Genomic DNA, 19,098 nt, shown 5'->3' with positions numbered 1-19,098 from the left:
AATATTGTGATTTATTCTGTTTCTGATGGAAAAAGCACATTTTTATATTAGCTGAGCCTGTAAATTAGCATTTTAAAACTGCTCACTGATTCTCAACCTTCAATAGCCAAAATACATGCATAAAATAGTTTCTATTTTTATATATTTTGTACAATTTCACATTAATAAATTAATGGACAGGGACACCTGGGTGGCTCAGTCGTTAAGCGTCTGCCTTCGGCTCAGGTCATGATCTCAGGGTCCTGGGATCGAGCCCCGCATCAGGCTCCCTGCTTAGCCGGGAGCCTGCCTCTCCCTCTCCCATTCCCCCTGCTTGTGTTCCCTCTCTCGCTGTGTCTCTCTCTGTCAAATAAATAAATAAAATCTTTTTTTAAAAATTAATTAATTAATTAATGGACAGAAGTGGTCTTACTTTCTTGTATCACCAATAAGATTGATAATATCATAAGTAAAAGGTGTTGCCATACCAATTGCCGTAAGTAATTATTTTATAATAATTAGTTGTATAGGGGTGCCTGGGTGGCTCATTTGGTTAAGGTTAAGCTTCTGTCCTCAACTCAGGTCCTGATCCCAGGGTCCTAGGATTGAGCCCCTGCTCAGCAGGGAGCCTGCTTCTCCCTTTCCCTCTGCTGCTCCCCCCTGCTTGTGCTTTCTCACTCTGTCAAATAAATAAAATCTTAAAAAATAAAATAAAATCAGGGCGCCTGGGTGGCTCAGTCGTTAAGCGTCTGCCTTCGGCTCAGGTCATGATCCCAGGGTCCTGGGATCGAGCCCCACATCGGGCTCCCTGCTCGGCGGGAAGCCTGCTTCCCCTCTCCCACTCCCCCTGCTTGTGTTCCCTCTCTCGCTGTGTCTCTCTCTGTCAAATAAATAAAATCTATAATAAATAAATAAAAAATAAAATCATATGTAGTAAAATGTTAGCATTTGTTAAAATATGAGCAGAGGAAACATGGGTGTTCATTTTAAATATTTCATAATTTTAAAAATACCATGTGGCAGATGATTAAAATAAGTCAAAATATTAAATGAACTGTGCTTTTAAAAAGTAATAAAGACATGAGATATATTAGATACATGATGAATTTATTTTTGGCATAAGTGAGGGTACATTACCTTTTCATCAATAAATGCAAGTAGATGTCCATCAGTAGTATTTATTTAGCCCACTGAAGTAAAATTCATTTCCCGTGTGTCCTTCCTTCATGAAAAGGTGTTATTGACGATGAAATTAAATAGAAAATAACTGAGAGGGCGCCTGGGGTGGCTCAGATGGTTAAGCGTCTGCCTTCGGCTCAGGTCATGATCCCAGGGTCCTGGGATCGAGTCCCGCATCGGGCTCCCTGCTCCTTGGGAGCCCGCTTCTCCCTCTGCCCCTCTCTCTCTCTCTCTCTCTCTCTCTCTCTCTCTCTCTGTCTCTCATGAATAAATAAATAAAATCTTTAAAAAAAATTAAAAAAAAAAAAGAAAAGAACTGAGAAAGCACCTCAAAGTGCCAGGCCTGTACGGGCATAATCTAGATATAATACACACACACGTATTATAGTTTTATTTCTATTTATTTTTCCCACATATAAAATATAATAAAATTAGTATGGGTTTTGGTATCATAAGGATCTAACTTGAATCTGATTGCTGTCATATCATATCTATCATATAGATAGAATTTTGTGGAGGTTAAATAAATGTATAATATTACCCCTGTTACTAGACACTAATACCAACTTTTTCTTAAGGTTATTATAAAGATAGATATGTAAAATACTTAACATTACCTGACAATTAGTGATCATTCAGTAAACATTGACTTTCCTCCCACATGAGTTTCTCCTTTCATTTGTAAGTTTTTAAAAAGTTGGTCTTATTTTTATAAAAATAAACTTTTTAACCTTACTATTTTGCTTCTCTTTCCATTCCCACCCAGTCTGTTTTTTACCTTTGAAATTTTGCCTGTCAGCCAAGATAGAGCTGCACATGGGCCATTGTATTTACATTCTGACTTATTCTTTCATGTTGACACACTCTTAATAGGAGCCCTTGTATATAAAAGAGACATTGATAGAAGATGATGAGTCATGGGGAGAATAGACATTTCCCAAAGGGATGATTCTAAAAGGTGACTATTAAAGAGTTCTAGTTCCTAGAATTCTCTTCCCACTTTTTTTTTTTTTAATGAAGTGATACATTTGCACGATTAGGTATCAAAACTCCTGGGAAAGCAATATATGACCTACCTTCTGTTTTTTTTCTTAGACACTGTTTTGTCTACAGTTGGATCTAATATCCACTCTAATCCAGACTCAGGTGTAAAACCCAAGTAATTAAATAACAAGATTTTAATGATACAAATAGTATTTTCTTTCCCCTTTTTTGGTCTCCTCTAAAAAAATGTGAAGACATTGGACTAGAGTTGACAGGAGTACCTTTATTATTTAATCTAAATATATTAAAATGTATTGCATGATAAAGCATTGAGGTGACCTTCATATAGCATTGTTCAGAACTGTTTTTCTCTAATTCTTATCTAAGTTAATATAGTGATAATCTGGGGCGCCTGGTGGCTCAGATGGTTAAGCGTCTGCCTTCGGCTCAGGTCATGATGCCAGGGTCATGGAATCAAGCCCCACATTGGGCTCCTGGCTCAGTGAGGAGCCTGCTTCTCCCTCTGCCTCTCTCCCTGCTCATGCTTTCTCTCTCTGTATCTCTGTGTCTCAAATGAATAAATAAAAAATCTTTAAAAAAAATATAGTGATAATCTCTGTTTTTGTCTTAACGTAATGTTCCCTTTCAAGTAGTAAAATAGTTGAATAGTTGTCTTTTTTTTTTCCTTCAGCCTGTACTTCTTGGGGTCTTTGACAATGTAATAAATATAGTTATCGGCTAGTATAATTATTCCCTTTTATCTTTAATTGCTTTGAGGTAAAGGATTCTTTCTGGGCTTTAGTCCCTTCACCCAGTATTGACCAGTGATGCTATCCAGTAGTACTTAAATCACTGGATGTTAGAAAGCATCTTTCTTTTCCAACAGGAAAGGATTTAAAAACCAAATTGCATAATATATACCTAGTACATATTTTACACTGTGCTTAGATACTTAGGATTGAATAAGACAAAAGATATGTTTAAAGCATTGCTATAAATGTCAGGACACTTATAAATTTTGTGAGCATTTTATTTTTCAGTTAACATTCTTTAATAAACATCCTGTGAATAGGGGCACCTGGGTGGCTCATTCGGTTAAGCATCTGACTCTTGATTTTGGCTCAGGTCATGATCTCAGGGTAGTGAGATTGAGCCCTGCATCAGGCTCTGTGCTGGGCATGGAGCCTGCTTAAGATTATCTCTCTCCCTTTCCTTCTTCCCCTCCACGTACTCTGACAAGGTAAAAATAATTATTTTAGGAGAATTTAGATTAAAAATGGGAGAATAATTATTGTGTAGTATTAGAACGCTGATTGGCAATTTGATGGACTGGGGAAGAAAAAGATGGTTTCCAATAAATCAGTAACAAGTCTTTCAGCTTCAACAGCAGTGCTAATTATTTTTTAAAATAGAGCCTCTAGGATCAGATGTTTTATGTACAATAGCATATCTAATTTAAAAGTGAAAATTGTTAACTTTTTTTCAGGGGTATGAGGACATACGTATGTGGAAGTTGGCCTGAGAAATGAAAAGATTCTTTTGCTGTTAAAATACAGAAATTTCTGGGGCACCTGGGTGGCTCAGTCAGTTAAGCAGCTCCCTTGGGCACAGGTCATGATCCCAGGGTTCTGGGATTGAACCCTGAGTAGGCCTCCCTGCTCAGCAGAGTCAGCTTCTTCCTCTGCCCCTCCCCGCTGCTCATGCTCGCTTGCACTAGATTGCTCTCTCTCTCCCTCTCTCTTTCCAATAAATAAATAAAATCTTGAAAAAAATAAAATAAAATACAGATATTTCTTTCTGCTTGAGTGTTTTGATCAGAGCATATTCTCTTCTACTCTTTAAAGGAATTTGGGTAAAGGCACAACCTAAAAACACCTGAGAGAGGGCATTCTGGCTTATGGATTAGATTGCATTAGTATACAGGAGAACACATTGGTGAATATGAGTTAACAAAAATTTTGGATAAGAAATTTTTCCACATGCATTTATTTGGATGTTGATAATTTAATTTTTTTTAAGTTTGTTTTAAAACATTGCTTATTATGGCATGTAAGCTTATGTTGGGTGGGAAAAGTACAAATGGAAATTGAAATTGTTAAACATGTAAATTAAATGATCAACCCTACAATTTTGTTTTTTGTTTTTGTTTTTGGTAAAGTAATCTGGATTGCTTATTTTATATGCTGGGATGCTAGTTGTTTTTTCTATTAATACACTTAACTTGCATTCTAGCTTCGCCATTCAGAGACAGGCATCGTGTGGTGGGTTGTGTGACAGTGTCTGTCAATAGTGAAGACAAATAGTGCCAGAGACACTTAACCCATCCAATCTCACCCAGGGTATAGGTCGGTCTCGTTTTCAGACTTCTTCATAAGTCTTTTTTTCTTTCTTTCTTTCTTCCTTCCTTCCTTTCTTTTTTTGTTTCTAAATAGTGGATTGATACTGATTGAAACTAAAAACTTTTTGTAAAGTTTTAAACTTTACATTAATACTATAAGAAGAAGAAGAAGAAAAGTAGAAAACGAAGGTTGGCATGTAAGGTGTTGACAAAGCAGGTTTGCAGCCACTTTGTGTGTTCTAGATTTTTCAATCACTTAGCAACATGAATGTTGGCCTTATAATTTTTTTCTCTCAATATCTTTCTCCTTTGATCTAAAATTATATCCTTGTATCTGGTGACTTTTATCAGGCAAGATGTTTAGATTTGAAGTCATTGTTACCAGAAAGAAAATGAAATACTTAAAAAGGATAACTAAGTTTGAACAATAAGTGTTTTAGACCAGAAATGTTTCCAAATATCTGGATTGTTTTTTAAGATTATTTTCTGAACAGTCAATGGTTTACTCCTTCTCCGTTCCACTATTGGTTCACTTAAGCACACTTGCAAAATTTTATGGCTTTTAATGACCTTGTTAGGAAGCTCAACTGATTTTGCCCTGATGTTGAAAAGTTACAAAATATATGTGCATATTTAAATGCTAGGGATCACATTTTTATCTTGGAAGCTCAGTTAAATGCCATTGCTGTCACATATTTTAAATTAGTGAAAGGTATTTGTTTCTTTTGAGGACTTTAAAGAATATTTCCAATTTCAAAGCTTTCCATAAAAAGTTTAGTTAGTTCCATATAAAGTGTTATCCTTTTTTTTTTTTTATGGTATTTTAAGCACTAAAATGATAATGGTAATTAATTTCTGGTTCACAAAACTAGAACTATAATAGTTCTTAATTTTAAAATATAGTTTAAGCAAGGAGTATATAAAATCTACACAAGTGTCTATATGTGGTAGCATTTAAAAGTCCATTTTCATCTTTCTCATCAAATTAATAATACTTAGAAATTCTAGGATATCTATGTAGGCATTATCTGCTGTTCTCATGATTCCATCAGTTCTTAAAAGCATATAATATACAACTTATATTCACCATCATTACTGGCATTTGGTCTAGTAATTGGCTACTGCTAATAATAGAATTATTAGACTTAGACATAGAACACTATAGATGTAATACTTCCTTTCACTTACACATTTTAGAATTAATGTATTCTTTTAAAATTGTAAATTTTCATTAGTAAATGTAGAAACGGTTTTCCCTTTGGTTCATCGTGCTCTCTAGTCACAAAAAAGTTTATGGAAAAATAAAATTCTTCTAGGTTCAAAGATAATTTTTTCATAAAAGAAAAAAATGAAAAATTTATTCATGTGTTACTTAGGTAAGAGAATAATTTTAAGAAAAACTGACAATTTTGCAAAGGATTGATGAGGGATTTAAAAGAACAAATAAACTGATGAATCACAGACCTATACCCCTGAAACAAATAATACATTATATGTTAAGTAAATGAATTTGAATAAAAAATATAAGAACAAATAAAGTTATAAAGGTATAAAATAGAAATACATTATGACTACTTTGCTTAGAAAATAAAAGCAATTATTAAAAAAATTTTTTTGGAGTTTTTGTACTTTTAATATGCAGCAGTGAAACATAGTCTATACATTCCTAACAGAAAGAGACTCAAAACCAAAAAAGGGGGGAAGGGTTAGTTAGCATATTTTGTTTATAACAATTTAAAAATAAAAAAGAATATATAGATGAGGCAGGATTACATTAGCATTTTAGTTCTTTACAAAGTCAATTAAGCTGTTTCTTGATATTTAATTATATAGTGACTGAAAGGTCTTTGTAGATATTTTAAGTACACTTACAGTATTCCCAGTAATGTTCTTGAGTGCTTTTCTGGGACTGCTTGGGAATGAGAAATTTTTGTTTAGAAACCTAAAATGTTTTTGATATAATTTAATGTATTTTTAATAGATAATATTAAGGATTTTTTATTCTTAGTAAATTTATGGATTAATACACAAGTAGATAATTTGGTTTATATATAGTTTAAAGAAAGAAAGTTTTTAGCACACTCTGTAGAAATAGCAAATAGTTACCTCTAAACTCATAAGTTACTTCTAAACCCTTCCCTGTATCAGATAATGCTATTATAATAAGATATATTTTTAAGCACTTTGGGTAGTAAATCCTTTTTTTTTTAAACCTGATGTGTTCATCATGGGCCAATATATTGGCCAGTATAACTTTAATATAATTCAACATAGTTCTCAAATATTGGCTTCCAATTAATCAGTTTAATAAAAAATTTAAATTTTTACTACATGCAAGGTACTGTGTTAGGTTTTGGGAGGGTCTAAGAAAGATCTTAGAAAGGACCCATAGTTTTTATTCTACACTTCACCACCTCATTTGGCATTATTATTACACTTAGGTGATGTCTTGCTAACCAAAATGTTAAACATCTTTATGTGAAGGATTTTATACACCCTTATCGTCATTATCAAAATAACGGTGATATTGTTGTAAAGAGTTTTATAGTTTTAAAAATTTGTCTTACTTGTTATAGTCTTAAAATGAATAGAATCTTTTGTAATTTAGGCTCAAACTGAGATAGGCTTTAAAAAGTAATAATATTTTTTAATTAAAGGATGCTTACTGCTGTCTTCTGACAGAGTTTATGTTTTCAATTTCATAGTTTTGTGCTAATGAACTTTTTTATTTAATAAGTATATCCAGGAAACTGCAGGTAAAATATAAAAATTGTATGTTAGGTGTCTAGGGAAAATGTATAGAATATTTTAATTTATGTAGGGTATGAGATCACAGCTTGGCATACCTGTCCCAGAACAGACATTTATGTATGATTATATCAATTGGGTTTTATAACCATGAGTGCTTTGATAAGATTTGCAAGATAAAATCATATATACCTTTAAGAGCAATGCTAGGCTATGTCTTGCATATTAAATTCATGAATATCACATAACTTGCTTTTGAGTTCATGATTACTTTTCAACACTACTTTCCATCTGTCATGGACAGGGATCCCTGAGATGTTCATATTCTGCATTCTCATGTGCATGATACTTAGATTTAAAAAAGGTGGGTGGGGGAAAGCCGCTTCATAGAAATACACGTTCACAGCATTCATGCTGCATGTTTTGTGTGTTCCACTGCAAATCCTGCATGCTGCGTACTTTTATTTCTCTGAAGATGAAGAACATAGGCTTATACACACACACACAAATTTAGTTTCACTTTTGCCAATAGTTGGAACAGATGGAGGAATGTTATACATAATGCCTTCTCTATTTTAAAAATGATTTTTATCGTATTTTTCAAAAAACAAGGAAAAAACTTGTTGTTTAAACCCAAAGTGGCTACAAATCAGCTCCTAAACTGTCACTGACATTAGCATCTAGATTTTGTAGTTTTTACAAATCTTTTTAAAATATTTATTTACTAAGAAAACATTGCATTAATGCATGATACGAAATTGATAAATTTTTCTTTAAATTGGAATGCAGTTTAAAGTGACTGAATTTTCCAATTTCAGCTACTGCATTTGACAAAGATACAAACTGGAAAATGGAACTGGTATCATCTAATTGCCCTAGGTTCTTCGACTCCTGGTAGTTGGGAAAAATATTTCCATGTGACATTATGTAGATCACATCATTAATGGTTAATATTAATTATTATGCTCTTCAGCCTTGACAGCAGTGAGAAATTATGGGTGAATTTAGCTCTTTCAAATGACTTAAGTGTTCTGGTACATGTTTTTAATTTAAAAATAGATCTTTGGCACTTGGCTTTTGATTATCTGAACACTGGCATTCTTACATTCACTGTTTAGATTATAATTGATAAGAATGTTGCAATTCCAATGACTGCACATCAGTTTTAAATTTTATCCTACCACTGTAACACAGTGGCACACTTGGCTATAGATAAAAACTGATTTTAGATTTAAACATATCTTTTAGCTCTCTGTCCCGTGTTACCTATTTTTAGTTTTATGTGTGTATGATTATGAACCTTTCCGTGTCTTATACAAGATCAAATGGTATTTCTAAAATTTTAAGAACTGACAACTTCCTACCTTAACATTATTAGTGTGCCTTTGAGGTTGTGCTGTTAAGGCTTAAAATAGTAGTATTTTTCAACAAGCTGTTCTGCCAGTTGCCACGTGTTTTGAAAAGATCTACTTAAATCTTTCTTGCTAGGTATAATAAATAAATGGCTTTGTAAAAGACCTTTTTAGAGAAACTAATTTTAGTGCTTCCCCAGCACTAGAATTTCTTGTTTAACTCTTTTTCTGTTAGGCTTCACTCAATAAAAGTTACTGTTACTTTTATTAAGAAATTCCCTTAATGGTAAAAATCAAGCAGGCCCTTTAAAGAGAGAGGAAATCAATAGTGGTAAACACTTGCTGAGTGTGTAATCAAGTACTTTGTAAGAGAAATCCATCCAGTAATCAATCCTTACTCTACTTATTAATTCTCCCATAAAGGATGGATTTATTTATTTTAGAGATTATGGTTTTGAACTGCCATTTCCAACTTCTGGATACCCTTAGTGGTTAACTTCCTTATCTTCTACAGCCCAGCATATTCCAAATCAAACTTTTTTCACTTTTATTCTAGATTTTACAACAATCATAGTGACGGTACCAGTTCCATTTTGCCTCCAATTCAGTTGATTATATATTTTTCTATTTATTTCTCATTTTATAATTGATATCTGGAATAATCAGCAGCTCTTTTCTCATTTATTTTCTCATATTTTTATTCCAGGATTTGCCTCTGAAGCAGGGAGTGTCTGCATTAAAAATGACCTGTAGTTCTCTGCTTCATAGGTTAGAAACTTATTTTAATATTTTGTGGCTAAGCACAGTCCCACTTTTCAAATTCTATAATGGATTATTTAATTGGCATTGAATGTGGACCACAAGCATATATTTCATATTGGGGTTTTCTTTATTATTTTAAATGATTAAAATTCAACAGAACATCCAGCTGAGGCAATAAAAGCTTTATTCTTGCTTTACAGCTTAAAACATTAAATTAGATTTTTAAAAATCTATCAATTATAACACAAGTAAAATATTGCTATTTGGGCATTTTTTAAAATTGCATTTTTTTAGGCCTTGTATTGCTTGAAGCATTTATATTCTAAAACTTAACCAAATTCCAACTATTCATTTTGGGGAAAAACAATCAGTTCACGAATCACATTTTCAATGGGACTGCTAGCCAGCATAGGTGAAAATATGTATAGTGTATTTACTCTTAAATTGTACACCGCAGATGCTTCTTCAGCTCCCTCCTCTTCCTCCATGGGCGGTGCTTGCAGCTCCTTTACCACCTCTTCCAGCCCTACCATTTATTCTACCTCAGTCACCGACAGCAAGGCTATGCAAGTGGAGAGCTGCTCCTCAGCCTTGGGGGTAAGTAACAGAGGGGTAAGTGAAAAGCAGTTAACCAGTAACACAGTTCAGCAGCATCCATCAACACCGAAGAGGCACACAGTCTTGTACATCTCACCACCACCTGAGGACTTGCTGGATAACAGTCGGATGTCCTGCCAGGATGAGGGGTGTGGATTGGAATCAGAGCAGAGCTGCAGTATGTGGATGGAGGATTCCCCCTCCAACTTCAGTAACATGAGCACCAGTTCCTACAATGATAACACTGAGGTACCTCGTAAATCACGAAAACGAAATCCAAAGCAGAGGCCGGGGGTCAAACGACGAGATTGTGAAGAATCTAATATGGATATATTTGATGCCGACAGTGCCAAAGCACCTCACTATGTGCTTTCTCAGCTTACCACGGACAACAAAGGCAACTCAAAAGCAGGAAATGGGTTGGTATTCACATTTTTTAAAGTTCTATCACCATTGTGCAAAACAAAACAAAAAATAAATAAATCATTCCCCAGTTTTTGTAATTGCTCAATTCAAGTGTGCATATAAAGCAAAGATACTGATTTTATCATTGAGATACATGAAAATTCGAACTTAAAATTACCAAGTTTCACTACAGAAAAACATTAATAGATTTTAGCAATAGGTATCTTATTATGAGTATGATTAGTAGAAAATAATCTGTTTTGAAATAACTTAAATTTCAAATGGATTTTATTTTAAAAGGATTTAAAAATATTTTTACTCAGAGAAATAACTAGATTGTAATGGCCGTCGTTAACTCAAAACATTTGAAAAGGGCTAGTTTGTGTTCTTTCATGTTGTCTCCCCATATGGTTCAACCCATTTCCATTTCTGAGGATTTTAGACTTTTTTCTTTTGATGAAAACAAGAAAAAACTAAATTGATGGTTTGATTCTCATCATTTAGATTCATGTATCTATTTTAAGCTTTTTCTTTGATACATTGTGCTGACATTTTTAAAAAAAATATATCACTGATTCTTTTTCCTGTGAGTCTGGGTTTATGTATTGGAAGGGTGATAGAACAGGTCATGGTACATGTTTGAGTTTTCATTCATCTCTGCCAGTTCACAACACTCACTATAAATATATCTGCATATAAATATATTTCAGTGGCTGTAGTACAGAATATTTATTGCTATAGTATAGAATACTATGACTTACTTTTAACTTCTTAATTCCTTTAGTACTTTTATTATATTTAATTGCTAGACTTTTTAAATTAGATTTTCCTATCGTACATTCAACATAATTTGATAAAATTTAACTCAGTGGATTTTGAGAGATTACTCTTTGGGAGGCAGAATATGGTCTTTAGTTGATCCAGAACCTCCTACAATTTCAGGTGGTTACAGAGAGTGATGGAGAAGTGTTAGGTTGGTTTATTACTTGATGACATCATTCATATCTTTTAAGTTAGAGATCTGGTTGAATATTATAGAGAATATTTTTTAATGTACATTAAACTTGTTCTTAAATATTCTGTCAGTACATTTTTTAAGTAATAGCTACCATTTATCTACCATTTAAGTGTAATTATTCTATACTGTTTTCTTTTCTCCTCTCACTTAGAACTTCTTTGGGGTGATGTAGTTAAATAAAAGTAAACATTGAAATGTTTTTTCTTTTTAGAAAGTCCAGATTAGGAAATTATCTTAAAAAAAAAAACAAGATATAGCCTTTCCTAAAATGTTGCCATTAGCAGAGTCAATTCTACAACATATTTGTAGAACTAGTACCTGTAGAATAATGCTCTGAAACATAGTTGCACAGATGTAAAAGGCTCATGTGTATCTGTCACGAAATATGGGTGTTTATTTGGGCTTCAATGCAAAAAAAAATTTTTTTTAAGTTCCAGAAGAGAGATTTTCATTTTGATATTGAAATAAATGTTAAAGATCCAAATGAACAAATAAAATTTTGACATAGGGTTAGTCAACACATATGATTTGCAGTTCCTATTAAAGAGATATCTTGACCTACATCTTTTCTGCTTCTGCTTTTGTATGATAGATATATCTTAGAAATGATTTGAGGTTACCCAGGGAAAGTATAATAACATTTGTCAAGACAAAAATCTCTCATGAAATAATTCATGGAACAGAAACTCATCAAGCAGCAGAAGAAATGTCCAGCTTCTTAGGTAATGGAAAAATATTTGGCACTAGCAAATAGAAATGATGGAAGAAGTTTTCATTTTGAATTTATAAGAACTATATCAAGGAGAGGATAAAAGTTTATGTAAATATATAGAAAAATAGGCTTTTCAAAGCAGTTATTAAGAGGATCTCAAACTAATGTCCTATATTCTTCAACAAGAAAGTTTCTAGAAACATGAAAGAAATTTAGAAATCTTTTAAGGGATAAGGTATATATAGCCTTAGATTTAATGTGCCATATATTTACAACTTATGTAATGCTAAATTATAGGAAATATACTCTCAAATATGTTGTATATAGCAGTTTTATTGATCAAGATGAAAATAGCACTTTTGTATAATTAAAATATTATATATAAAAGTTAGAGTTTATGAAGAAAACAGAATCATTTGAAAAGGAACTACTTAGTATTTAAACATTCCTAGCCATGTCATTCTTAAATTCTTCAACTAAATGTCCTGAGAATCAGTAGCCCTCTGTCTCTTCTAGATATTTCTAGAAATTAAGACATGATGTCATCTGGATGTGAAACGCTTTTTAGGCATTTTGTAGTAGAAGTTATTTTTTTGTGACATAGACAACCAAAAGGATGTGTAACACAAAGAAATTAGAATGTCATCTTAAGACTTCTGAAGAGTATGCCAAACTGGATTTACCTTTTAGATGTCATTTAAAAGTAAAATCCCATCCAATTAACTGCTACTTTCTTGTTTGTTCTTAAGCCATCATGCCTTAAAAATTAGTAATTTAATTGACTACTTTTCCAAGGATTAGTTGACATTTTCATTGTTTTACATGTCTAAAGATCTAAATATATATATATGTATTCCATCTTTACATTTAAGCTTTAGAGAATAAAGATAGTTTTGAGGGCTTTAAAAGTATCATTTCAGAAGTTGTTTAGTTACATGGACTATTCTTCTTTAAGAATATGTATACTTGTCAACTCACTTAGCAGCCTTCATCCCAAATGAAATACTTGGTTTTACTGAAATAGTAAAACTCATATTCATCTGTTTATCCTCATAAATATTAGCTTGGCTAGCATAAGTGAATATAAAAACTGTATCTTGCCAAATTCATTGACATATGCTAAATTTTCCTTATATTTCAAACGAAGTGTTCCCTTTTCTTATTATAAAATGAATACGTATTAATTACAAACATTTGGAAAAATAGAAGAAAAGAAATAACCCATAATCTAGTCAACTGCTTTTAGCATTTTGCTGTATTTTCTTTTCAGTGAATATTTGGGGGGTGTTTTTACATAGTTTCTGTAAGTGAATATTTTTGCTTTGGTTTTAAAATAAGTAAAAAATGATATCATTGTAGGTTTTCATAGGTAAGAGCAAATGTATTGAGAGCACATTGTATTGAAAGCAAATGTTTGAATTTCTGCCCAGAAAGATGAAAAGGAAAATAGGATTTGTTGCCCATTATTCCAGTTTCAACTCTTTGATTCGTAGAATTTATTCTTCTAGGGCCTTTTAAATGAGTTACACAGGTAATCTTTGACTTAACGTATGTCAAACTTACATGAATGGCATTCCTTGGCCAGTTAGGATCCAGTCTTTCTCATCTTACTATTAAAATAGGTGCTCTTTTTTTCTTCTTTCCTTATTTGTTCCTTTCTTTTTCCTATTTGCCTTCAACAAGGACTATTTTCTCAGCACCTTCGGTTTCAGGAATTATGCAGGGTTCAGGGAATATGAAGATGATAGAGCACAGTGCTAGCCCTCAGAACTCTCCCACGTACCTTGTCAGTCTTCGCCCATTCCTTTGCATTCCTTCTTCATTCTTCTGTCCCTTTCCTAGCCATGAGCTTCAACCCAGTGCCTGGTTCCACTGAGAAAACAATATTTCCTCCTTTTTTTTTTTTTTAAGATTTCATTTATTTATTTTGACAGAGAGAGACACAGCGAGAGAGGGAACACAAGCAGGGGGAGTGGGAGAGGGAGAAGCAGGCTCCCCCATGATCAGGGAGCCCGATGCGAGGCTCAATCCCAGGACCCTGGGATCATGACCTGAGCTGAAGGCAGACGCTTAACAACTGAGCCACCCAGGCGCCCCAATATTTCTTCTTTTTGTTATTGATAATAGAGGCAACAACTTGGTTAGAGATGGAGGGTTAAACCTTAGGGCCATTTTTAAGGCTTCATAGCCACCATTGTTCTTCCTTGTTTGAATTCATAATGTTCCTCCTGGGACCTGTTTGCTTTTGGAGATTTTTCCACAGTCATCTCTTGGCTTCTGTATTTTCAGTGTGAGTCATACAGAAAGCAATATAGGCCATGACATTTTATTTTATTTTTAAGATTTATCTATTCATTTGAGGGGGGAGGGGCAGAGGGAGATGGAGAGAATCTCAAGCAGACTCCCCGCTGAGCACAGAGCCCCATGCAGGGCTGATCTCATGAACCTGAGAGCATGACCTGAGCCGAAACCAAGAGTCCAACCTTAACTGACTGAGCCACCCAGGACCCCCTCTGACTCTATTTTAAAGTGTACATGGGTAGCGGCACCTGGGTGGCTCAGTCACCTAAGTGTCTGCTTTTGGCCCAGGTCATCATTCCAAGGTCGTGGGATCGAGACCTGTCTTGGGCTTCCCGCTCCTCTCTCAGCCAGGAGTTTGCTTCTCTCTCTCTCCCTCTGTCCCTCCCTCTGCTCATGCTCTCTCTCTCTGTCTCACTCACTTTCTCTCAAATGAATAACATCTTTAAAAAAATGTACGTGGATAATTTAATTTTTTTTTAATTTTTTAAAAAGATTATTTATTTGACAGAGAGACAGCGAGAGAGGGAACACAAGCAAGGGGAATGGGAGAGGGAGAAGCAGGCTTCCCACAGAGCAGGGAGCCCAATGTGGGGCTCAGTCCCAGGACCCTGGGACCACGACCTGAGCCGAAGGCAGACACTTAAAAACTGAGCCACCCAGGCACCCCATACATGGATAATTTTAAGTCTATTTAAAAAAAAAACTAATAGTATTATTTTGTATTTGTCACATTTGCAGTGCTTCAGATTAAATGTATTGACGTAAAGTCCTAACCACCATTTGAAGTATTTTTCTTTGAACATACATTCCACATAGCAAATGCATGATAAACAAATACTAGAAATACAAATTTTAAAAATAAAAAAAATTTAAAAAGAAATACAATTAAAAAACAGATTTCCTATCTGTAAAGCCCAGCTTATAAAGATTTTATATGCTAAGGTCTTTAATTATTTAATCACAAATAAAAATACTCTGAAAAATTAACACTTCTAAGAAAGATTTTTAGAGTAAATCTAATTTCCCAATAAAAATTGGATCACTGATTTTTTTATTACAATTTTTTCAGAAAAATTATACTGAAAAAGATATCCAAAGGAATATGTATGCTACATGTCCTTTGAATTGTTTTATTAAGGCCTTTTGTTTATTTATTTATCTATTTTTTGGCTACTCCCACTTTTCTTTTGCTTTACAAGTCTGGTTAGAAGATAATGGTAGTTAATCTTGTAGCTTTAAAATTTGTTTTGACTGAAGTACAGTGTGAAAGGTTATAATGACATCAGCTCTTATCCGTTACTCCTGGCTTATTGCGTTCGGTCTTCCTCCCCTCCTCCTACCACACATATGCATTTTTTATTTTTGCACTGTACAGTTCAGTTTTATTGCAAAGTTTTGAGATACTTTGCTTATGGAGTGTATCTTCGCTTAGGCTCTAGGTTGTCAGTAAGATAATCAGTTGTTTTTAATGTACTCCCTATCCTGTTTCTTCCTCTATCTTAGATGACTTTTGTAGAAAAAAACTCTTTTTGATACTTTTTCCATGTTGTGCTTTGACTTCTCAGAACATTGGAAAACCCAAAAGGAAGTGGAGTAAAGAAGAGCCCTATGTTGTGTGGACAGTATCCCGTTAAAAGTGAGGGAAAAGAGTTGAAGATAGTTGTACAGCCTGAGACCCAGCATAGAGCTCGGTACCTGACTGAGGGTAGCCGTGGCTCAGTAAAGGATAGAACACAGCAAGGCTTTCCTACAGTAAAGGTACTTAATTTATTTAGCAATATACAAAGAATTTCTTCCGTTTTGTTTTTAACCAGCAAAAGCTGTCTACAATAGAATGGTAGAATTGCTAGGTGTATATAATGGAAATTAAAGCAAAACTGAATCCTAAGCCCGATATTGTTACTTTGATGTCATTTGAATTTTAGCTTAGATTAAAGAGGAGGTGAGAATGTATTCTGATAAATATCTGGAAATCATGAATTATGTTCTCCTTATATTTGACATAGGTAGCAACTGTATTTCTTCCCAAACTTAATATTTAAGAGGAAATTTTAAAGTGAATTAAAAAAAATATTGTAGAAATTACTATGAACTTGGAAAGTAAGGTTTTTGAGATGGCCAAAGAAATCAGGACTGTTCATCTCAGAAAAGAATTGGTTGATAAATAATTTAAGTCTTCAGTTTAAGAAATAGGATATCAACTGAATCTTCATCGTTTCAGAATTTAGACCAAATGAAAAAAGGGGGCTTAAATTTCAGTACCTGGGAAACTGTTAGAGTATTTCTCTTTGAAGACAAACCAAAATAGAGTTGGGTTGGGGATATTTAATAAGTGTTTCTGCCCCTTATAAAACATTAAACAGGGAGGAATTTTGGCTAGTCACATGGTAAATTCTTGTTAAATACAGTTTGTGAAAATGTGTTAGTTGAGTAGTATTCAATTGGACTGCCTTTCATTTTAAATTTTAATGAAATAATGGTAGAATCTTGGGATCAGGAAACCTATCCGTGGCTATTTATAAGGTTGGTTAATAGTCAACATCATCATTCCTTATCCCTCTGTTACTCATCACACCAACCCATCCTCAATCCCCCAAACTCAAGACAAATAATAGGTAAATAAGAAATTTCAGTTTTGCTCTTTGTAAATATTTGTCTAACCATACATGTTGATAATTTGGTCAGTATTTTTTAACCCAGTTGCTCTAACTTTAAGTTATGCTTTGTTTAAGTACTCTTTGGTCAGAAGTATTATTAGATTGTCTAACTATGATAGGGAGTGAATTGACTGACCTCAAAAGTTTATTTATTCATTCATTCAACAAATATGCACCCCTTTATGTACCAGACACTGTTCTAGGTACTGCTAATGGTTTCTGTAGATTGTTTATTTATCTGCTTATTTCCCTCATTTTGATATCTTTTCACAGAGATATAGCTATACTGGGTTAGAAAAGATGTATGAATTTTGTAAAGCCCTCTGGTATACATTGTACAAGTTATTTTGTGATTTTACGCATTCTATATTAGCAGCTTCAGGGTTTAACTATAAACCTGAACAAAAATCTGCATTGGAAACATTTGTTCCCAAATGCTGTTTTAAATATTTATTTATTCTTCAGCATACAAATTATAACTTATGAAGGCTTATTAGAGACCTGTAAGGACCCATAGATCCTGGTCTGAACTAACAGTTTTCAAACCATGTTTTGGCCCAGGATTTCATGATGTTGTGTGTGTGTGTATGCAAAGAGCTCCATTTCCCTTTTATTTATATAGGTGCACTTCACTTTCCTATTTAAATAGCTTTAAAGAGTAAAAAATTCACTATGTGTATTCATTTGATGATGATGATGATAATGATGCCACTAACACAATTTAGTGACTTTTCCATTAGTGGTGGTGGTAAATTTTGAATAACCCACATGCTTTGGCAGTCCATAAATTTATAAATACCTAAAGGACTGTGTATTCATTTGCATCTGGTTGTACAAATTAATTATAAATGGTAATTTATCATTATACATACAAAATTATAATCAAAGTGTGATTATTACAGAATTAAAACATTTCGTACAGAAACTTAGGCATCTGTCCTTTTTATGAAAATATTGTACTTTTGTTTATCTTGAGGATTTAAATGATTTCTTTATTGTTATCCAGTTATAAATATAGGACTTGGTCTTAAGTGTTTGATTTGACAATCAGATTATTTGAAAGGCTAATTAGTGTTTATGTTCCATGTTATCTCACTCCAGCTGGAAGGCCATAATGAGCCAGTAGTGTTGCAAGTGTTTGTGGGTAATGACTCTGGTCGAGTGAAACCACATGGATTTTATCAGGCCTGCAGGGTAACTGGGCGAAATACAACTCCCTGTAAAGAAGTGGACATTGAAGGCACTACCGTTATAGAAGTTGGTCTTGATCCAAGCAACAACATGACACTGGCGTAAGTACTTAGTATAAAATATTTTTCAGTATACATTGCACTTTTGCAGTGGACTCAAAAAAATTTTGGTTTCTAATGTAAAAAAAGAAGATTTTGAGTATTTTATTTAAATGTTTTAAACATTACAAATAGCAGAATGGTGTAATGGATTAAAATGAACTCTTTTGCCCTTTGCCATGGAATTCCCATGATGAAAGGCAAGGAAATAAAAGCCAGGTGGAATGCTGGCTTTTTTGAAAATAATATGGATTTACTTGTTGGAATTAATAAAAGTAATGTTAAAAAATAAAAATTACAAACAATTTGATTTGCTCTCCTAAATTCTGCTTTTCTTTTTTTTTTTCTAAATTCTGCTTTCTTAGTGTTTGCGTTAGAAACTCTTTGATGGAGGCCATTCATGCTACCTTGACCCATTTTAATGTGAAAAAGCATATTGTTCTAAATTCACCTTCTGTTTCTATTTTCCTACATTAAAAAAGAGTATGTTCTGGGACTATGTTTTTTTCATCTTAGCATTTTCATTGCCCAAAATGTATTAGAAGTATTAATGATTTAAATTTAAAAATTTTTCCCCTTAAACCTTTTGTTAAGATCCTTTAATCCTAAAGTTAAACCATAACAGCAGCAAACATATTGAAAAGGGGTAGACTTATGTTGTAATTATTTATATTGGATAGCTAATGGCATTTCTCTATTTAGTTTTCAGTATCCTTTTGAAAGCCATTTTGAATAGGTTAGTAAGAGGTTAATTGGAAGGGGAAATTTAGAAAAATA

The 19,098-nt window shown here is 33.4% G+C and overlaps 1 protein-coding gene across 6 annotated transcripts in view; it reads left to right on the top strand.

Moving 5' to 3' along the window:
* The window catches only part of NFAT5 (nuclear factor of activated T cells 5), a 120,523-nt gene that overhangs the window by 57,643 nt on the left and 43,782 nt on the right, over nucleotides 1-19,098 (top strand). For 5 of the 6 annotated variants that reach the window (XM_073880067.1, XM_025889084.2, XM_025889085.2 and 2 more), the window contains 3 exons: nucleotides 9,800-10,358; nucleotides 15,941-16,133; nucleotides 18,134-18,324. In XM_073880067.1, coding sequence (XP_073736168.1) covers nucleotides 9,800-10,358; nucleotides 15,941-16,133; nucleotides 18,134-18,324 — 943 coding nt within the window. Of the gene's footprint in view, nucleotides 1-9,286; nucleotides 9,349-9,799; nucleotides 10,359-15,940; nucleotides 16,134-18,133; nucleotides 18,325-19,098 lie in introns of all 6 variants that reach the window. The other variant, XM_073880068.1, reaches the window with a different exon arrangement.

The sequence above is a fragment of the Callorhinus ursinus genome, unplaced genomic scaffold (assembly GCF_003265705.2).
Source record: "Callorhinus ursinus isolate GAN/ISIS: 27379988/994484 unplaced genomic scaffold, GSC_fseal_2.0 scaffold37, whole genome shotgun sequence".
Taxonomy (NCBI): Eukaryota; Metazoa; Chordata; class Mammalia; order Carnivora; family Otariidae; genus Callorhinus; species Callorhinus ursinus.
The sequence above is the reverse complement of the archived record's forward strand: the minus strand, read 5'-3'. Positions and strand labels throughout refer to the sequence as shown.